Source organism: Grammomys surdaster, unplaced genomic scaffold (genome assembly GCF_004785775.1).
Source record: "Grammomys surdaster isolate TR1022 unplaced genomic scaffold, NIH_TR_1.0 125617, whole genome shotgun sequence".
Lineage (NCBI taxonomy): Eukaryota > Metazoa > Chordata > Mammalia > Rodentia > Muridae > Grammomys > Grammomys surdaster.
Genome location: NW_021620459.1, coordinates 623,137 through 643,809, shown reverse-complemented (window position 1 = coordinate 643,809; position 20,673 = coordinate 623,137). Strand labels below are relative to the sequence as shown.

Here is a 20,673-nt window from a genome sequence, read left to right as displayed (position 1 = left end):
CTATTTCGGAGACACAAAACCTCAAAAGTGTGTGTGTGTGTGTTTGCGGGGGTGGGGGCAGACTTACAAATCTCTGTGAAAACCAGGAAGGTTTCAACAGAAGGAACTCACAAACGTGGATTTACTCCCAGAAAGCAGAACAGGCACTCAACAAAACTTAGGAAAAGGAGATGTCAGGTGGAAACAATACAAATACTTCAGCTAGACCACCTTTTGAACATTGAACTAGCTAATGTTTGAACATTGAACTAGCTAATGTCTGGATCACTTCCCTGGATATAGACTTACAAAACCAAAACCCTGAAGAACAGGAAGACCGCGCGTTGCAGTTACTGTAACGCACATTTCCTCAGATTCTGTACTTAGTTAGCATTGCTGTTATAAACTCCTGAAGTACAAAGCGGCAGCTGAATTCTTACAGGATTCAGGAAGCCAAGTGGTTAAGGAGAAGGGTTTCAATCAAGAAAACACTCGGACGCCCCCTCCTCACAGCAGTAGGAACCTCGGAGCGGGAGGCAGGAAACCCGTGAGTTCTGGGCGTAGGCGCACCTTTAGGAGAGTGCTTCCAAGGCTGAGAGATCCTGCTCCGGGCTGGACAGCCTATGCTAGCGACAGGAAACTACCGCACGGGTAGGACACCAATACCTTAACCGGCAGCTAAGGGGCTGCGCGGCTCCGATCCAGGATCGCGCGGCCCGCACCCAGGGAGCCACGCATGCGCAGAGCCCAGAGCCGCGCGGGATGCACGGCCGCGGCTGACAAGAGCCAACCGCCCGGCCTCGCCCGGTGCTGGCTGCCGCCTCCTTCGTCCCAGCGCCGCGACTGGGCTCACGCTTGTCTCCTCCCAGTTGCTCAGGACTCGGCGGTCCCGTCAGGCCGCTCAGGGCGCTACGCCGACGGCGGCTGCGACAGCCCCGGAGGCGCGAGAGGCGCCGGGGTCGCGGCGGCGATTGGCCGGCCGCGGCGCCTGCTCCCATAATGCAGCGCATGGCGCGTCATTGAAGAGAGACCATGATGGCGGCGGCGCTGGGGCCCCCAGAAGTGATCGCTCAGCTGGAGAACGCGGCCAAAGTTCTGATGGTGAGGACGCCGGGCCTGGGGAACCGCGGGATCAGTGGGACTCCGGCTGGCTCTCCCGGGTCAGACCTGCCGTCCCCTGGGTTGGTGGCCAGGAAGGGCCTTGGGATGAATCCTGAAGTAGAGGTGGTGGTGGCGTGGCGCAGGATTCCCCATCCTACTTTCCTCTGCCTTGGTCCCTTACTTTCTAGTGCTGTCTCCTTCCCTGACCGCCTTGCTCCTCAGCCTGGCATTGAGGTGTAGTGGTGTAAGATGGAGAGTTTCCTGTGCTGCCAGCTTCGCTTTATACCGCACTGAGCAGACTGGGTAGCAGCTCAAGGGACGGAGTGAACCCGGCAGGACTTGGGTCTGGGAACATTCTTGGGTCTGTGTGCATGACGCTGGGGAGTTGATCCTGTTAGGGGAGGGATAACATAGTCTGGGTGCTGTTAGCAAGCCTAGTTCCCTTGTGCGTCGGGTCCCCTAGCTCTTTGCCTGACGTGCAGGCAGTTCTGGGTAACCGCAGCAGGCGGCACGTGGACGGACCGGCAGGAGGGAGGGAGGCTAATCTTTAGGACCAAGGTCGTTGGGGCAAAACTTGGTTCAAGACCGAGCTCTTATGGGTTTCGCATTTTGGAAAACTGACTCTGTGGTACTCATTAGCTGAAGTCTTACAACTACCACCAAGTAGTTTGATGAGGGTATTTGAGCAGGACGAGTCCGTACTATAAACAGTATTCTACACAAGGAGCAAAAGTAAGGATAAACTATGCTCAGTTTCTCAGTAAACTGCATGTCTTATGCTTGCTGACTCAGCTTGATTTCTTTCTTTTATTCGGGTTTTTTTTTCCTTTGTAAATTATGACTACTGCATTTGTAGTTTTTTTTTTAAACTTAGAGGTCCATCTTATTACTTGAAATGATTTAGACTTTTTAACAGCTAAATGCAGCCAGATTTTTTTTTTAACCCCGAACCTTTTTTACTTTAAGGTTAGTGTTAAGGATTGTGTTGGAGCATCATATTTAAGGATATGTTAAGACCTGAAGAGACGGCTCAGTACATGCTGCTCTTTCAAAGGACCTAGCAAGTTCCCAGGACCTATGTCAAGTGGTTCAGCCAATTGTGACTCCAGTTCCAGGGCCATCTGCATTGATATGCATATACTCATACACATACATAAACACGTAATTAAAAATTAATGTTAAAACATTTAAAAAATAATATTTGAGCCCATTTTAGAGTAGCCATTAGTACTACCCATTATGTTTTGTCTTCACATACAATATCAGATGCTTTGGCTTTTAGAAAGTGAGAACAGGGGCTAGAGAAATGGCTCAGAGGTTAAGATCACTTGTTGCTTTAGCAGAGGACCCTGCTCAGAACATGTGGTGATTTACAACTGTCCTTAACTCAAGTTTCAGGGTATCTGATGACCTCCAAGGGCAATGCAGTTAAAATACATAAATAAATCTTTTTAAAAATATGCAGTAAAAACTTAAGTTTAATAAAAGTTTACTAAAATCCCCAAATCATCGCCCCTGAAAATATCTGATTTCTTAGGAGATAGGGGTAGGTTTTTTTTTGTTTTTTGTTTTTTGTTTTGGTTTTTCAAGACAGGGTTTCTCTGTGTAGCCCTGGCTGTCCTGGAACTCACTCTGTAGACCAGGCTAGCCTCGAACTCAGAAATCCGCCTGCCTCTGCCTCCCAAGTGCTGGGACTAAAGGCGTGCGCCACCACTGCCTGGTTTAGGGGTACTGTTTTTAATTGGATTCTGGATTGAAAGAGCACAACAGTGCTCTAGTATTTAAATTGATAGGTTAATTGATGATGTTCATCATTGACTTGATGGAACTTAGTATTTATGATCGGCAATGTATTTTTTCTCTTCCTAGTAAGGCTAGTTTTTTTATCATGTTTATAGATGGGTAAGAAAACGGTACTACTATTCTGTTGAGTGCTAAGAGTTTGGGTTCTGTATTATGAATCCCTGTAGCAGCTTTGCACTGTTGAGAGTAACTGAGGTTCAAAGAGTAGGTGACAGCAAATTTAGTGATGAAACTGATCCATTACTCAGTACACCAGATTCCCATTTCAGAATTTAGAACCCTTTACTCTGTAGCACAGGCTAGGTTAGAACTCATGTCTGTAGCCATTGCTTGCCTTGACATTTGGTCCTGCATCAGCCTTCAGAGTGCTGGATCACAGGCGTAACCTACAATCCTAACACCTTTTAACTGTTGATTTTTTTATTCAACATGTTGTTTCTCAAAATCAACATACTAATTATCCTACAAGGATACATTTAGTATCAGTCCTTTTAAGGTTATGGAGTAAGTTGTCAAACATTTGAGTATTATAACGGACATATAGGGTGACAGGTAAGAAGGGGCTAATGATATGGGTTACTGGGTAAAGGTTCTTGCCACCAAGCCTGTGACCTGAGTTGGATCCCCAGAAACCACATGGTAGGAAAAAAGTGATCTTTGTCTGAAAGGTATTAACAGATGCTTCCTGTATGTACTGTTTGCTAGGAGCTACAGGTAAAGGTGGACGAGCTGGAGTGGTGACGGGCTGTTGTAAGTCAGTCATGGTAACCAAGTCAAGTCAGATAGCTTTCTGAAAACATTGTGGACATGGGAAACTGTTGTTTTGAGACAGGGTCTCATTTTGTTGTCTTAGCTGGCTTGGAATGCCCTCTGTAGGTCAGTGGCCTGCCTCTGCCACAAAGTACTGGAATTAAAGAGTGTACCACCACACCCGGTGCGGGAAAATGGTTTTGTTTTGAGACAGGGCCTGTCCTGGAACTTGCTTTGTAGTCCACTCTAGCCTTGAATTTTCTGTCTCTTTGCCTCAGCTTCCTGAGTGCTGGTAGATATGTACCACCTTGCCTATCTGAAGAAGTATTTAAATAAGCTTCTCCAATTTATTTTTCAAAAAGATTGAGGTTGTTGACTTTTACTTGAAAATTACTCTATTTTACATATTTTACAGAGTAAAAACAATTATACTTCCTATGCTAACATTCTCTTCATTGAGAATTTTTTTTGCTTCAAATTTGAGATTACCTAAATGTTGTCTTGAAGACTTGATATTGAAAATACATATTATATCACAAATTATAGCAGAAATATTGGACTGTAATTTTTTTTCGAGACAGGGTTTCTCTGTATACCCCTGGCTGTCCTGGAACTCACTCTGTAGACCAGGCTAGTCTCGAACTCAGAAATACACCTGCCTCTGCCTCCCAAGTGTTGGGATTAAAGGCGCGTGCCACCACCGCCCGGCAATGGACTGTAATTTTAAAGTAAATCAATACATAAATATTTCCTGTCCCATTTCTCTTTCTTATGTAATCTGCTGTCTTAGTCAGGGTTTCTATTCCTACACAAAGCATCATGACTAAGATGCAAGTTGGGGAGGAAAGGGTTTATGCAGCTTACACTTTCAAATTGTTGTTCATCACCAAAGCAGGTCAGGATACAGGAGCTGATGCAGAGGCCATGGAGGGATGTTTCTTACTGACTTGCTTTCTTATAGAACCCAAGACTAGCAGCCCAACGATGTCACCACTCACAAGAAGCCCTCCACCTTTGACCACTAATTGAGAAAATGCCTTACAGCTGGATCTCATGGGGGCATTTCCACAAGGGAGGCTTTCTCTGTGATAACTCCAGCTTGTGTCAAGTTGACACAAAACCAGTCAGTACAATTTACCCCTTGTCAACTTGACACACAAACACATAACTATTAAGCCTCAACCCTTACTTTCTTATTCATCCCCAAGATCTAAATAACTTTAAAAGTCCCACAGTCTTTACAAATTCTTGTTAAAAATTCAATCTTTTTAAAATATCCAATCTCTTTTAAAATTCAAAGTCTTTTTACAATTCAAAGTCTCTTAACTGGGCTCCACTAAAATAATTTCTTACTTCAAAGGGGAAAAAATATCAGGGCACAGTCACAGTCAAAAGCAAAATCAAACTCCAACCGTTCAATGTCTGGGATCCACTCACAATCTTCTGGGCTCCTCCAAGGGCTTGGGTCACTTCTCCAGCTCTGCCCTTTGTAGCACACACCTTGTCTTCTGGGCTCCAGCTGCCTGTACTCCACTGCTGCTGCTGTTCTTGGTGGTCATCTCATGGTACTGGTATCTCTTTTTTTTTGTTTTTTTTTTGTTTTTTTTTGGTTTTCCTAGACAGGGTTTCTCTGTGTAGCCCTGGCTGTCCTGGAACTCACTCTGTAGACCAGGCTGGCCTCGAACTCAGAAATCCGCCTGCCTCTGCCTCCCAAGTGCCGGGAGGGATTAAAGGCATGCACCACCACCGCCCGGCCTGGTACTGGCATCTCTAAAACACTGTTGTCTTCCACTGCAACTAGGCTTCACCAGTAGCCTCTCATAGGCTCTCTTCATGGTGCCAAGCCTCAACTCCTTTGCATGACCTCTTCAGTCCTGGACCATCAGTTGCAACTGAGGCTGCACCTTCACCAATGGCCTTCCCTGGCCTCTCACAGTGCCAAGCCTCAGCTGCTCTTCATGACCCCTTCATGCTTTCAAAACCAGTACCACCTGGGTGACTCTTACACATTGCCAAGTCCAGCCACAGCACGAAGTACAATCTTGGCTATCTCTGGAACACAGCCTCTTTGTGCTCTCAGAAAATACTTTCCAGAAGATTTCACCTCAGTGATGCTGGTCTCTTCTTAATGACCACTAATTTCTTAGCTCCAGCTAACCAGCATCAACTGTCCCAGTAATCTACAGGTTTCACTTAATCTAAAGGTTTCACTTTAGTAAAAAAAAGTAGTTCTGGTATCTTGTTAATCACAGCTGATGCTTCAGCCTCAGCTAACCAAAACCACAGAATCTTCACAATCAAAATAGCAACAACCCTGATAAGAGTCTTTAATTTTCTCTCTGAAATTTCTCAAGCCAGGCCTCCATCTTCTGCACTCTGTTCTCAACATTTTCTTCCAAGCTCCTACAGAACATCCCACAGAGATCTTAACATCCCAGTGGCTCTTCTAGCTCAAAGTTCCAAAGTCCTTCCACAGTCCTTCCCAAAACATGGTCAGGTTGTCACAGAATACCTCACTATGCTGGTTGGTGCTGGTTTGTCTTAGTCAGGGTTTGTATTCCTGCACAAAATATCCTGACCAAGATGCAAGTTGGGGAGAAAAGGGTTTATTCACCTTACACTCCGAAATTGCTGTTCATCACCAAAGGAAGTCAGGCCAGGAACTGACACAGGGCAGGAACTTAGAGACAGGAGCTAATGTAGAGGCCATGGAGGGATGTTACTTACTGGCTTGCTTTTGCTGGCTTGTTTAGCTTGCTTTCTTATAGAATCCAAGACTACCAGCCCAGGGATGGCACCACCCACAAGGGGCCCTCCCCCTTGATCACTGAGAAAATGCCTTACAGCTGGATCTCATGGAGGCATTTCCCAACTGAAGCTCCTTTCTCTGTGATAACTCCATCTTGTGTCAGATTGACACAAAACCAGCCAGTACAGCTGTATAACAGTTTAAATATACTTTGCTCTTTCCACTTTGTACAACACATATTCTATGTTTTTACCTATTTATTTACTTACTGGCTCTTACAATACATATTCTGTTTTTTTCCTATTTGCTTGCTTTGTTTATTCATTCATTCATTCATTCATTCTTCTTTTTTTTTTTTTTTTGGTTTTTCGAGACAGGGTTTCCACTGTGTAGCCCTGGCTGTCCTGGAACTCACTCTGTAGACCAGGCTGGCCTCGAACTCAGAAATCCAAGTGCTGGGACTAAAGGCGTGTGCCACCACTGCCTGGCCATTCATTCATTTTTACATCAGTGATGATATACTATGAGTATTATCCCTGACTTAAAATGGTCTTAGCAATATCTTTCTGAACAGAAACAACTCAAGTTATACAGAAGTGTGGACTATGAGGGCAGTTGCACATTCTTTAAGCTGTTCCCACCACTCTTCAGCGATGACTGTTTCGTGGAACATCTCTGGCATTATAAAACATACATACAAGCCTACCTGCTGTGCTAGTTTATTCATTTAATACTAGCACTTAGGAAGCAGAAGTAGGAGGATCTTTGTGTTTGAGACTAGTCCTGGTCTACTTAGAGAGTTCTAGGACAGCCAAGGCTACATAAATAGTAAGATCCTGTTTCCAAAACAAAACAAAAAGCCCTAAGAACCAAAATAAAACAAACAGCAAACAAAAAATGTATCAAGAAGAATAATTATGAAAATAGCAAAGAACTTTTTTTTTTTTTTTTTAAAGACAGGGTCTCTCTACACAGTCCTGTCCTGTCCTGTCCTGTCCTGTCCTGTCCTGTCCTATCCTATCCTATCCTATCCTGGAACTCACTGCATAGACCAGGCACACCTTGAACTCACAGAGATCTACCTGCCTCTGCCTCCTAAAAGTGCTGGAATCAAAGGCATTTGCCACCACACCTGGCCACCAAGAACATTTTTAAAGCAAAAATGAAGGGTCTTCAGGCTCGATGTACCACTTACTAAAGTGTATATAGAAACTATAATAATTGATCTGTAAGTTCATTGGCATGGAAAAGAATAGAAAATTGTAACAGAATGATCCAAAGAAAGTAAATGCGATTGTGCTTTAAGTTGTCAACATAAGGGGAAATAGACTCTTTTAGTAGAAATATAAAACATGACAAATTGTGGTAAAAAGGTTTTCATTGAGTTCCAAAAGCTTTAAAAAATCATCAATTTTTTTTCCTCCTGCTATTTCACTTCTAGGCATTTATTCAGTCTATACAAGTAAACTGGATATTCTATGATAGTTAATGAAATTTTATGGAATTTAGAAAAACTCATAGATGTAATAATATGTAGTGGGTTTTTTTTTTGTGGGGGTGGGGAGAGCACAGTTTGAGATCAGATCTTTTTATGTAGCCCTGGGTATCTTGGAACTCCCTAAGTAAATGCAAATTCACCAAGATCTCGGTGTGCCACCACACCCAGCCTGATTATTCTTTTAATGGAAGGATCTGAGTGGACATGGAAAGATGTTCAAGATAAATGAGGTAAAAGTACAGAAACGAATTTGTCCTATTTTGGTTTCTTTAAAAAATAAAAAAATCTAGCAGGTTGTGGTGGCCCATGCCCTTAATCCCAGCACTTTGGGAGGTGGAGACAAGCTGGATCTCTGAACTTGAGGTTAGCCTGGTCTACCACTGAGAACAGTTCTCAACCTTCTTAATGCTGCCGCCGTCTAATAAGAATACAGGTCCTCATGGTGTGCTGACCCCAACCATAAAATTATTTCATTGCTACCTCATAACTGTAATTTTGATACTGCTATAAATTGTAATGTAAATATCCAATATTCAGGATATCTGATATATGACCCTTCTGAAAGGGTCATTTAACCCCCCAAGGTGTCTAGAACCACAAATTGAGAACCACTGACAGTTCTGGGGCACCCAGAGCTACATAGTGAGACCCTGTCTCAAGAAAGAAAAAAAAAATAGAGACGGGAGAGGAAGAGAAAAAGGAGGAGAGGAAGAAGGAAGAAAGATGACAACGACGATCCTCATGTATTTGGGTCTTTATAGAACAGCACTGGAAGGTCTGCACTAAATTGTTCAGAATGACAGCGGAATGCGATTGATGTGGCAAGAGCCTTCAATTTTTGTTTTAATATATAATTAGAAATTTTTTTTTTTAAAGATTTATTTATTTATTATATATGAGTACACTGTAGCTGTCTTCAGACACACCAGAAGAGGGCATCAGATCTCATTACAGATGGTTGTGAGCCACCATGTGGTTGCTGGGATTTGAACTCAGGACCTCTGGAAGTGCAGTCAGTGCTCTTAACCGCTGAGCCATCTCTCCAGCCCCATAATTAGAAATTTTTATAGTATAAAACATTACTTGAGTCATAAATAATGTTTGAATTCAGGTCTCCTGCCAGAGCAGTACATGCTTCTTAACTGCTTTACCATTTCTTTAGCCTCCCAGAATTAATTTTTTTAGTTGATAATTGTATGTATTTTTGGGGAGGGGGAACCATGCATACATGTACATATAAATTATGTAGTGTTCAAATCAAGGTTTTTTTTATCTTAAAGAAAATTAGAAGTGTGTTATATAGTTGATGTGATGTCTTGATTGGTCATGTCTTTCTATAAAGGTATTAATTTTTTGGTTGTATTTTGTTGTTGTTATTGTTTTCTTTTGAGATAAGATCTCAGTATGTAGTCTTCCTGGTTGCCCTGGAACACAGACCAGGCTGACCTTGAACTCTAGAGATGCATGTGCCATGTGTTGTTTTCCAAATTCTTTTTGCAAGTTCATCTTCAGTCAGTAGAGTAGAAAGTGACATCAGCGGCTCTTACCAAACATAAGACTACAGGTTTTTCTTTTAGATATTTCTGTTCATGCATCTATTACTACAGCTGCTGTATTATATGTTAATAACATTAGAGTAGTTTTCTAGTCAATTATTTTGTAGTATCATGTACGTTTAGAGCCGATGATTCTTGCAGATTTTTTATAAAAATTTAACTATACAAATAAGTTTTATGTAGGTTTGAATTTAGTTTAGATGTAAATGTATGTAGCATTTCTGTTTTTCTTCTGACAGTTGTTGTTAGTAGAAGTCTTACAGTACATTCTTAGAGTGTCACTTCATGAGTTATAGAATTTAAAGTCTCTGCTGATGCATCTTGCTGTTTTATCTTCAGTTATAAGAAAATAATTTTGCACTTCTTCCTCATTAGGAATGAGGTCCTGTAAAGTGTTTGTATTAGACTGTCACCTTAATCTGGTGGGGTAGCTGCAGTGTGGAGCTCTTGTCCACTGTGCATCAGGCCCTGTGTTTAGAACTGATTTCTCCATTTCTAAGCTTTTAGTTACTTGCTTTTTTTTGGTGGAATTTCAAAACCAGTGTTTGTAAAATGAAAAATTCTAGTAATTTCTTAAAGTGATTAATTCTCTTTGTTCTATAATTTATTGTCCCAAGGTCACTGAGTGACAGTTCCTGTTCTGGCACTCAGGTTGTGGTTAGGGTTAGGGTTTAGGGTTTGGCTCTGGTGATAGGCAAGATGGTTTCCCACTGTAGGTTCCTGCATAATCTCTGTGTGAAGTATGCTAGCGTGTCACTGCTGCCAGTCAGGCCTAGGTCTCACCTCAGCCACCTGAGCACTTCTCCCTCTGAGTCTCTGTGGCCACTCCAGTTTTCTCAGTTCTCCTTGCTGTTTTCCATACTAACACAAGGCATTTCATAAACAATTCATTCTGCCTAGAGTGTCTTCACTTTTCAGGGAAGCCTTTGTTGACCTGGAAGGTAAGATTCCCCTGTTTTGTACTGACCTACATTCAGAACTGCCTATGTGTTATTTGATCAATACTGGTCTCCCTTGTTAGACTCTTAATATTTTAGTTTGAGACATTGCTTGCTTTTCTTTGATAGTTTATGCATAGCATCTGGCACAAGACTTGTCTTAGAGTAGTTGCTTTAGGATATATTGAATGAAGAAAATGAATAATTAAATGCAGAAGGGAGTAGGATGTTGTAACCCAAAGAAAACAGGCAGCTGTGGCCTGTGCTAAGTCCTTTTTGCCATCATAATTACCTTGAGTTTGCCCATTGGTGGCACTTAGGAGCTGTGGAAGGTGCTGAGATTCGAACAAGGTTGGGGTGGAGAATATATTAATTTTAATTTTTTTTAATGCTAAAATAATTGATGGAGAAATGACTGTGTGTGTGTGTGTGTGTGTAAGTGTAAGGTGAGGACTAATTCCTCAAATAGGCTTAGACTTTTTCTCAATGCTCATCTTAAAAACTTTATTGTAATCTATAATATAGCCATGTTTAATTATGAAATTATTTATTTTCACCTATCAGGTGTCATCATAGAGAAGTCACACTGTGTGTGTGTGTGTGCGCATGTGTGTAAAAGTGGAAAAGTTACTGAAGTCATGGGAATCAAAAGGCAGTATAATAAAGGGTCTAGAATATCAATTTTTTTGTTTGTTTTGTTTTCGAACAATGATGGTCTGTGATATTTAGCAAGTTAGCCTTGGTGTCTGTTTTCAACTAGAGTAGGGTAATGAATAGGACTGGAGACATGGCTGAGTGGCAAAAGAACAGGCACTGCTCTTGAAGAGGACCTAACTTTAGGTTCCAGCACCCATGTTAAGTGACTCATAACCTCCTTTAACTCCAGCATTAGGGGATCCTGTACCTCTGGCTTCCAAGGGCACTTGTCCACCCACACAGAGATGTAATTACAATTGAAATAAATCTTACAAAATTAAATAAAACAAGGAATAACATTTTTAAAAAGAGTAAAACAAAATTGTTTAAGAAGTCTTTTCACTGCTCTGACAAACCTGTGTTTTCTTCTTAACATTTTATTAAAGTTTTGTGTTTCAGCTTTAAATCTTAAATTTTCCTATGTAAAAAGTGAATTTATTACTTTGTACAATGTATATAAAGATCCAGTTTTATTTCTTTAAGATACTAATTGTTATTACTCCACCAGCCTGGCTAATTTGACCTTCCTTCATTGATGTGTCTTACTTTGATCTGTTAGCTGGGGATTCTCTCTGCTCTTTTGTTTCTTTTGCTTCAGGTGGGTGGAGGGAGGTGCACGTTTAAAAATTTTTGCTTTAAGGCTGTCTTTAAGTTTTAACCATTCATTCTTTCAGAAGTATCTACCTGCTTTGGCAAGCTTTCCTTATTCTTTTTCAAAATTCTACTCTTTGGCCCTTTTCATGTAGTTAAGATTGTACAGCTGTAAAAACCTTGCTGAGATTTTTTGTTGTTGTTGTTTTGCTTTGTTTTTTTGAGACAGGGTTTCTCTGTGTAGCCCTGGCTGTCCTGGAACTCACTCTGTAGACCAGGCTAGCCTCGAACTCTCGAACTCAGAAATCTGCCTGCCTCTGCCTCCCAGAGATTTTTTAATAGGATTGTATTATTGTTTAATTTTGAGAGTCCTGTATGCTTAATTTTAAGAGCAGGTCTTATGTTATTGACTTCTCATTGCCAGTGGGCATCCGAAATGCAAATATATATCTATTCTTGAGAGTTCCCTATGAATCTGCTGCAGAGATAGGACTAGAAGCTGAGCTCCTCTGATCGTATATCCCATTCTTGTCATCAAGTGATAGTTAAGGCTGTGTAAAGGGGCTGTGAAATAGTGTAGAACTGTCTACAATCAGGAAAAAATTAAGGTAGGGAGGAGGAGAGATTCGGAAATACATAACTAAGGCTGTGTGGGAAAGAGGAGAGCATGAGTTAAAAAGTTGTGAGGAATATTTTACAACAAATTGGAGAAGGTGGTAGAAGATGAAAGGCGTCTCAGTGGGGAGCTCAGCACTTTGGGAGGCCTTTAGACATGGTTCTCATGTTTTGTCAATCTTGGTTCTTGGTATGGAATCAACTTCTCTTTCCTTTTTTTTAAAAAAAAAAACTTTAAAAGTAAGAGTAAGATCATTGCTGGGAGAGAAAATCTGTCTGAGAGGAAACATAGTTGGTAGAACAACTTTGGAAAATGTACTGGAGGAGCTTGAGGAGTTAATCAGGGCCATGACTCCAGGTCTTCTTGTAAAGCACCATTAAACATCCTCATTCAATCATTCATTCATTTATTCATTCAATTAATTAGTTATTTAATTATTTGGGTTTTGTGGTTATATTGTTTTTGATAGAAGGGCTCACTATCATACTGTCCTTGAACACTGCCTGCCTCTGCCTCTTAGTGCTGGGAGACAAGGTCTCCCTATGTAGACCAGGCTGGCCTGGAACTCAGAGTGCCATCTGATTTCTGGGTGCTGGAATAATAGAATAAATGTAAAATATCAAAATGTATTATTTTATAGGAGTAGTTTTAAATTTAGATAGGAACAGTTGTAAGAACCAAAGGTTCAAGAAAATATGAAGAGAAAACTGAAAGTTAAGTAAATTCTAATCGAACTCTTCACTGATTGAATCAAAGGCTACTAAGTTTTGTGTGTTTGGGTGGCATGTCTGTTATTTTGTAATTAGAATATGAAGCCATCTATTAAAAAAATAGAAAAAAGTGTTAATTACATATTTATGGTATGACTTCAAACCATGTTTTCTTTTACTCTCATAGTGTTTTTTTTTTTCTGTGTACAAATAGTACCTAATTATTTAGTCTGACTTTTAGTGTTGTGTCTTTTTCATGACCTGTACATAATGGTATATATACTAAGCTAAAAATGTAAGCATATTCTACTAGACATCTGAGAGGCTGAACTCTGTTTATCCCTGGGATAAGGTTTGTTTGTTTTGTTTTGTTTTTTTGTGAGACAGGGTTTCTCTGTGCAGCCTTGTCTGTCCTGGAACTTACTCTGTAGACCAGGCTGGCCTGGATTGACTTGCCTCCACCTCCCTAGTGCTGGGATTAAAGGCATTTCCATCACTACCCAGCCCTGGAATAAGTTTTAATGTTGTGTGTATTTGAGGTCAAATTCTGATTATGATTCTTACTAACTTGGCAATCATAGGAATTTAACAATTTCTAAATCTTAGTTTCTCCATTTAAAAGGAAGGTAATTCCTACAAGGATGTTCCTGGAATTAATGTGTTAATATGTGAAAAGAATTTGGCATTCTGCCTCACAGTTTTATAATGATTGTAATGTTATGACTATTACTTAGAGTTTAGAACACATTTATTGCTTCCTAGACAAAGAGTAGAAGGTCTATAGAATGAGGTTTGGAATAGGTGGCTGTTCTGAAGGAAGGCTTAGCAACATGGTAGTAGTAGTGATTAGAATGAATTGGTGGATACAGGGCTTTTGAACCCTGTGATTGATTTCTGCCTTCTCTTGTAGAATTATGTAAGTGCATTCCTAGCTCCGGCATGATGCTAAGTATATTCCATGTCAAATACATTTGAATAGAAGCCATTCAAAGATTTTGAAACCCCCCCCCCCCCAATACATATTGAGCACACTGAAACACTGTGCATGTCATTTAACCCCTGCATTAATAGATAATCTCCAGAATTCCAGTTTTGGATTCTTTTGGCTTTGAGTCACCGTAGGTTTTTACCAGATTATGTAAACTGATAGCTGCTTGTCTGTGCTGATGGGATGGTGAAGTTTAGGAAAGAAATGTCAATCTTTTTGTGTTGGGTTTTGTGAGCTCTGGATCTTCTGATGATAACCTGTGTTGGTAGGAACACACCCATCTTGGCCTTTATTTTCCTGAAGATCCTATGATTAGTCTCTTATCTATCACTGATCTCTGCTTCCGTCTCTCATTGCTTCCATGTCTGACACCTTTTATTCCAAATGTGCATTTTTACTGTTGTTGTCAATGAGAGAAAATAAATAGCTGCTAAAAGGTTACCATTCTTTACTGAGCTGTACAGGCCATTTAAAACATCCCCGAGTCTGAATTGGGTCCTTGAGGAAGACTTAAGGGAGGTCTGCTCTTCTACTTTGAGCTATCTAAGAGCTTCTACTTTGAGCTATCTAAGAACTTTGTTGAGTGAGAATCCTTTGGTCATACTGCCTGGATTTGATTTCTAGTTCAGATTCCTATTCTAGTTTGTCCCTGAGCATATTAGTGAATGCTTAATTTCCTTGTGAAACACAGAGGCAACATGCATTAGTTTCTTGTGTCTGCAAGAGGTACATTCTAGGATAGTCAGTGAACGTCTAAAATCTATAGTTACTATTAGTTCTTCCTGTATAGTTTTCCTCACATATTCCTACCTATGATGATGTGTACTTTATAAATTAGGTCCAGAAATAAGCAATAATAATTAAAATGAGAGAGAAGTTATGACAGTGTTCTGCCTTAGAATTGCTAGCATTATAACATTGCTTTTGTGTTTTGGACTCCTTGTTCAGGCAAATAAATTTTGCTTGAACATAAACTCCGGCATGCTATGACATTTGATCTGACTACCAAGATAGCTGCTAGGAGACTAATGAGTTTATGAGTTGCTTATTCTGGAATTTTGTGGGTTTTTTTTTTTCTCCCAGATTACAATTTATTTGTAGGTAAGCAAAGAACTATGGGAAGGTGAAGCTTAGAGTATGGTAGTGTGGTGTGGTGGTGGGAGGTGGACCCTTGCCTCTTCCTCAGAGTTGTCAGGATGAGGGCGATTACAGCTGCTTTCTTCCGCTGTCCCTTTCTTGTAATAAAGCTTGCAATGCTAAGCATCTCTCAGTGCTAGGCCCCCTTTTCATAAGTGCTGCTGTTTTGTATATGGTAGGTTCTAGGGACTTAGAGGTGAGTAGAACGAAGTCCCTGGTGCCAGAAACCTAACATGGCAGAGGAAAGAACGGAACAGGAACAGTGTTTGTGGCGAGTTTGGTAATTGGTACATAGAGAAGGAGATTGTATGGAGTGGAGGAAGGAAGATGAAGGAAGAGCTGAAGATGGTTTTTAGAGGATGAGTTGGGATTTCTGAAGGAAAGAACTTTGGCAAGTGTGGTTGGGGCACATTAGGTCAGGACCACTTGGAGAACTTTGAGGAGAAAATATGTATATTTATCATGTGCACACTTATTTATTATATGTGCACACTTTGAATTTAATCCAAGTGCACAGGTGTACACACACACACACACACACACACACACACACACACACACACACATACACACGCACAGTGTCCTTTGTTACTCCTAACTTGTTCTGTTTCCTGGTCTCCTTCTGAGTGTTTCCGATTGCTCTCTTACTTATTACCCTAAGGCACTGAACCTGAAGCTCACTGGTTCAGCTAGGCTGGCTGATGGGGAGCTCCCAGGATCTGTTCCCCACCCCTCTTTTCATTCCCATACTGAAGTTACATACAGGTATGCATAGTCATGCTCAATTTTTACGTGAATGCTGGGGATTTGAACTGAGATCATCATGATTGCATAGCAAGCGCTCTTACCCATGGAGCCATCTCTAACTTTTTTGGGATTTTCTGATAGGGATAACTTGCCTTTTGGAAATCATTGCCAAATCATTTTAAAGCACTTTTACAGTTGTTGAGACTGCATATGCTTATAGAACCCAGACTGCTTTTGAACTCTTGCATTCACGTTATCGTTCTGCCTTAGCCTGGCAAGTACCTGGAACCACAAGTGCACAGAACAACAGCTTTCTTTCAAAGAATTTACAGTTTTGGATATAGGAATCTAAAGTAAATTCTGTCCTGCCAAATATGTTGACCTAGTGATTTTGTGTGGATAATATCTAAATAGGTACTTAAATAATAACCTTTAAGTTATATGCTATCCATTAATGTATTCATACCTTTACTTTTTATAAAGTATGTGTGAGTAGCAGAGTATTTTGTACCATTAACTATACAGGGAGTTTTTGTTTATAGAGTAACTAGCATAAGGATAATGAGAGGAAAAATGATCCAGACTGCCCAGTGTTGATTTCTATATACAGCCTATGAGTGGGTGGTGTTTACTAATCTGCAGTGTTAGGTATGGAAACCTTGAAAAGCAACTACTTCTGTTCTCCTGATGAGAATAAAGAGTTTACAGATGACAGGACAAAAACTTCTAGTGTAGGTAGTTACTCCCAGTATTTTGTTACTAAAACCTAATTTAAAATTTGTTTTTCTCTGGAGAGCTGTAGAGGGTGCTCTAACCTTAGGAACAATGTACACTGGTTTTAGCTACAGGGATTCATGTTAGTCTGCTTGATAGAAAAAATGTGTTTCATCTTTAAGATTCTTTGGTATAGGTAAAATTGTACTCTTCTCTTTCTTTTTTCTTTTTCTTTTTTTTTTTTTAATAATAATGTCTCAGTGTTAGTATGTGTCCCAGGCTGGCTTCAAACTTAGATCCTCCTTTCAAGGCATGCGCCACCACATCAGCATGGTTGTCTTTCATTATATTGGTTGGAATAATAAACTGTTATCTTTCCCAATCTTTTCCCTTTTCCATAGGTCTTATATCAAAAGATAATTAAACCATGTAATGGAGATATATTTAGCTAAGTCTTTTTTAGCAGAGAAATAAACCTTGTAATGGGAATATATTTTAGCTAAATCTTTTTCAGTATAGAAATAGCTTTGGAAGACAAGTTATTGCACCAAAGTGGGATTTAAAATTTTGATTGAATTTATTATTCAGAGAATTTATATAATATTCCATGAATTCTAAACTTTTAACATTTACAGACTTTTTGGTAACTTGGATTCAGTTTCTGTGCACTGAAGGGTTTTGGCATTTGGAAATTTGTTAAGTTAGTCTGAGCAGTAGATTTTGAAGCAAAGGATGTTGAGGTTACCTAATTTTTTTTTAAAGGTATATCTAAGTATCTCCTTTTCTAAATTGTAGTCAGCTTTAAATAGTTCTGAGGCAAAGGTTGTTTCTTTGTTTTTTTTCCCCAAAACTGTATTTTATATATTTATTTTGAAGTTCTGTCCTTAAAAGCTTAAGCAAACGTTTTATGCTTCTTCTTTCCCCCCCAAAGTGAAAAGTTTCTCTGCAGTGGGGAGAGGATCGGTGTTGTACAGGCTTTCTCATCTGGTCACTCTGTCTTTGTGTTTACTCTCAAGGCACCACCTTCCATGGTCAGTAATGAGCAGCGCCAGCACGCAGAGCACATATTCCTATCATTTAGGAAATCCAAATCTCCATTTGCAGTTTGCAGACATATTTTGGGTAAGTTTTCACTTTAAAAATGTTTTTCACATAATCAGAGCTGTTTTTTCTATCTTGAATGTTAGTTATTATAAATCCTTTTTAATACAAACAGGTTTGTCAGCTAGTCATTTTCACTAAGGATTTTTCTGTTGCTGTTGGTATATTTAAAGTATTTTGTGAAACCAGAAAGGAAGCTTAGGGAGAAGGGTCTAATATATTTTTTTTTCTGTTTTCAAATGGCATATCATTATAGTAATTGTAACTAAGTTCCCTAATGCCTGTTTGAATATTAAGATTGTTTAGGGGAAGATCTGTATTTTCTTTCTTTTAGCTATTTTCCATATTTCCTTTTTAAAAATTGGTTTATACTAAGCTTCCTTAGCCAAATTAGTCACTTTTGGGAAGGTTGTCAATATAGATAAATAAAAGAGTGATTTGTACTTACGAGTTCTTATGTCTAACATATACAAGAATGGCTTCTTACAAAACAGTTACAGCGATGATAGTTCTCTTGACCAAGATGGCATTTTCTGAGAGTTGCCTCTTCTATACTTTTTGATGGTAATAAAAGGGGAGATTTTATTTTGTTTATTTGTTTGTTTGCTTGTTTTTGTTTTTCAAGGGAGGGTTTTCTGTATAGCCCTGGCTGTCTTGCAGCTTGTTCTGTAGACCAGGTTGGCCTCTGCCTCCTGAGCGCTGGGATTAAAGGGATGTGCCATAACAGCAGCATTGTTTTTGTTTTATAACCTGGTTACTGTTGGCCTCTTTGTTTAGTTGGAGGTATCTTTATTGCTCATACTTAAGGTTCTTAAATTTTTTGAGCCTGTTTATGACTACAAAATTAATTACTTGATAGGAACTAAAACATCTGACCATTTATTCTTATGATTTTGATAAGGTTTATCTGCACTTTCCAGTACTCTGGTATCTATACAGAAATAAGCTATAATGATGACCATGTCTTCTGAAATGTTTCACATATCAGGCTGATAGAGTGAGTGGTCTTAGGTTGTAGTGGAAAGAGTTTTGTTGAACTATGAGATCTGGCTACCAGTGATGCTTTTGCACATTGTCAACTTGGAGAGGTCAGCCTCTCTGAGCCTCTGTCATCTTTACAATGAAAATAATGACACCACTTGCCTCCATGGGCACGGACATAGCTATCTTAAGGTTTTGGGAGGTGCCTATGTTGACATGCATACAAAAGCATTTTGTGGACAATAAAGTAAACATAACCACATTACTTCATTTACTAGGTTTTTTAAAATTATTATTATTTTTAGATGAAAATTATTTTTATAAAAATTATTTTTTATTTATCTAAAATAAGTGGCTGTTTTGGCTGGCAGGAGCTAGCAGCAGTAGGAAGGTAGTTATCTCGCTCAAAATAGCTTACCTTTAAAGCAGTAGTTGTAACAACTGCCTTTCAATGCAAAATGAAGCTATTTTAATGGACTTATGGTTGAGTTTTATACTTGAATGTATTTGTTTCTGTTACTAAAACATTTGTTCTTTTGCTCATATAGCATAATTAATATTAAATAAAAGGAAGAACTAAAACATCAGCCAAAGGACTTTAAAAGGAGTAATACCTCATTTTTACCCTGAAATTATTTCAAATTAACAGATTTGAGAGACTGTTGTGTTAAACTATTAACCTAAAATAGTTGGAGTTTGAGTTTAATGGCAGATAACTCACCTGCCTTGTCTAGGGTTTCCCCAGCATTTCATCTGACTTTCTGTTGAATGCAACTGTGATTGTCGACTATGTTATAAGCATTTATTAGCGTTTATTTGCTTATAGCCCTCTCATTTCTCAGTGTGTGTATTTATGATGTATGGTAGCTTTCATAAGGGCAGAGCTTGTCTGGACACTGTAAAGAGCAGTACCACTGTTTCTAGTTGTGCTTAATTCTAGTTGTGCTTTCGAAGTCAGCTCGGGTTTCACCTGTCACCTGCTTGAAGGATGGAGTTGGAGTACGCAGCAGCATGCACTATCATGAGTGTACTGCGAAGCTCTGGGTTACGTTAATGTTTGCATCTAAACTTGACCAAAAATCTTTTTTTAACCCCTTACTCAGTTGCCACCAGCACAGAAGGGCAAATTCCTCTAAGAAGACTTCTCATACAAGTGGCAGTCAATCGCAACTCAGAATTTTCACATTCTTATTTAGGAATTATATGTCATTTTGTAGAATGTCTGGGAAATATATTCTGATAAAGGGCGAGTTTTCTCTTTGATGCTTTTCTTTTCTGTCCTCTTAAAACTTCCTCTTTTTTGGCTTAAGTTTTAGGCATTTTTCATTTCACCTCTTTTCTGTTTCTTAGTTTTTGCTTCTTTGCTTTTGTGTGTGTGTGAGCGTGTGCACGCACGGACGCACGCACACACAGTTGTTTGTCTATGTGTGTGCCCATGTATGTACATATTGTATGCTTGTGTTTTTTATCATGAGCCCTTTTAGACTATTTCACCTAAGAAGTCTTTGGCAGTTAGGAACGTACTAGTTTTTTAGGGTTAAATGTTTTTTGTTTTGTTTTGTTTTAAAAGACAAACAAGCCTGAGTTTAAGTCTTGCTAAAGAATTAACCAAGAAATGAAGGGGGATTGGCTTATTACTACTTCTGAAGTCACCTCTGTAGTGCTTCTTTACCTTCTCAGGGAGAAATGGGCTCTACTCACTTATCTTAGGCAGTCAGCACAAAAAGAAACAAACCAGCCTGTTCAGTTGGGTTAGGAAACTTGACTTCTGTATCTAGAAAATTGTCATTGGTAATGCTGTCAATATTATTTTCAACTGAGACTTTATTATTATTAGTCAGTAGGTATAGGTATCATTATATGGGGAATAGCTGGCATTTCAGAGCTTACATCCTGTGGTTTGAACAGAAACCTTAAGGTTAGACTGTAGTGGCAGACCATCTATCTATAGTAGGCTTGCTTTTATTTTTAGAACACCTTTTTTTTTTTTTTTTTTTTTTTTTTTTTTTTTTTTTTTT

General features: G+C 39.5%; 1 protein-coding gene across 1 annotated transcript in view; it reads left to right on the top strand.

Moving 5' to 3' along the window:
* Positions 1–1,005: 1,005 nt before the first annotated feature.
* Xpo4 (exportin 4) overlaps positions 1,006–20,673 on the top strand; it is an 84,990-nt gene continuing 65,322 nt past the window's right edge. The window contains exons 1-2 of the mRNA XM_028787215.1: positions 1,006–1,080; positions 17,590–17,695. Coding sequence (XP_028643048.1) covers positions 1,012–1,080; positions 17,590–17,695 — 175 coding nt within the window. The 5' untranslated portion in view covers positions 1,006–1,011. The remainder of the gene's footprint in view (positions 1,081–17,589; positions 17,696–20,673) is intronic.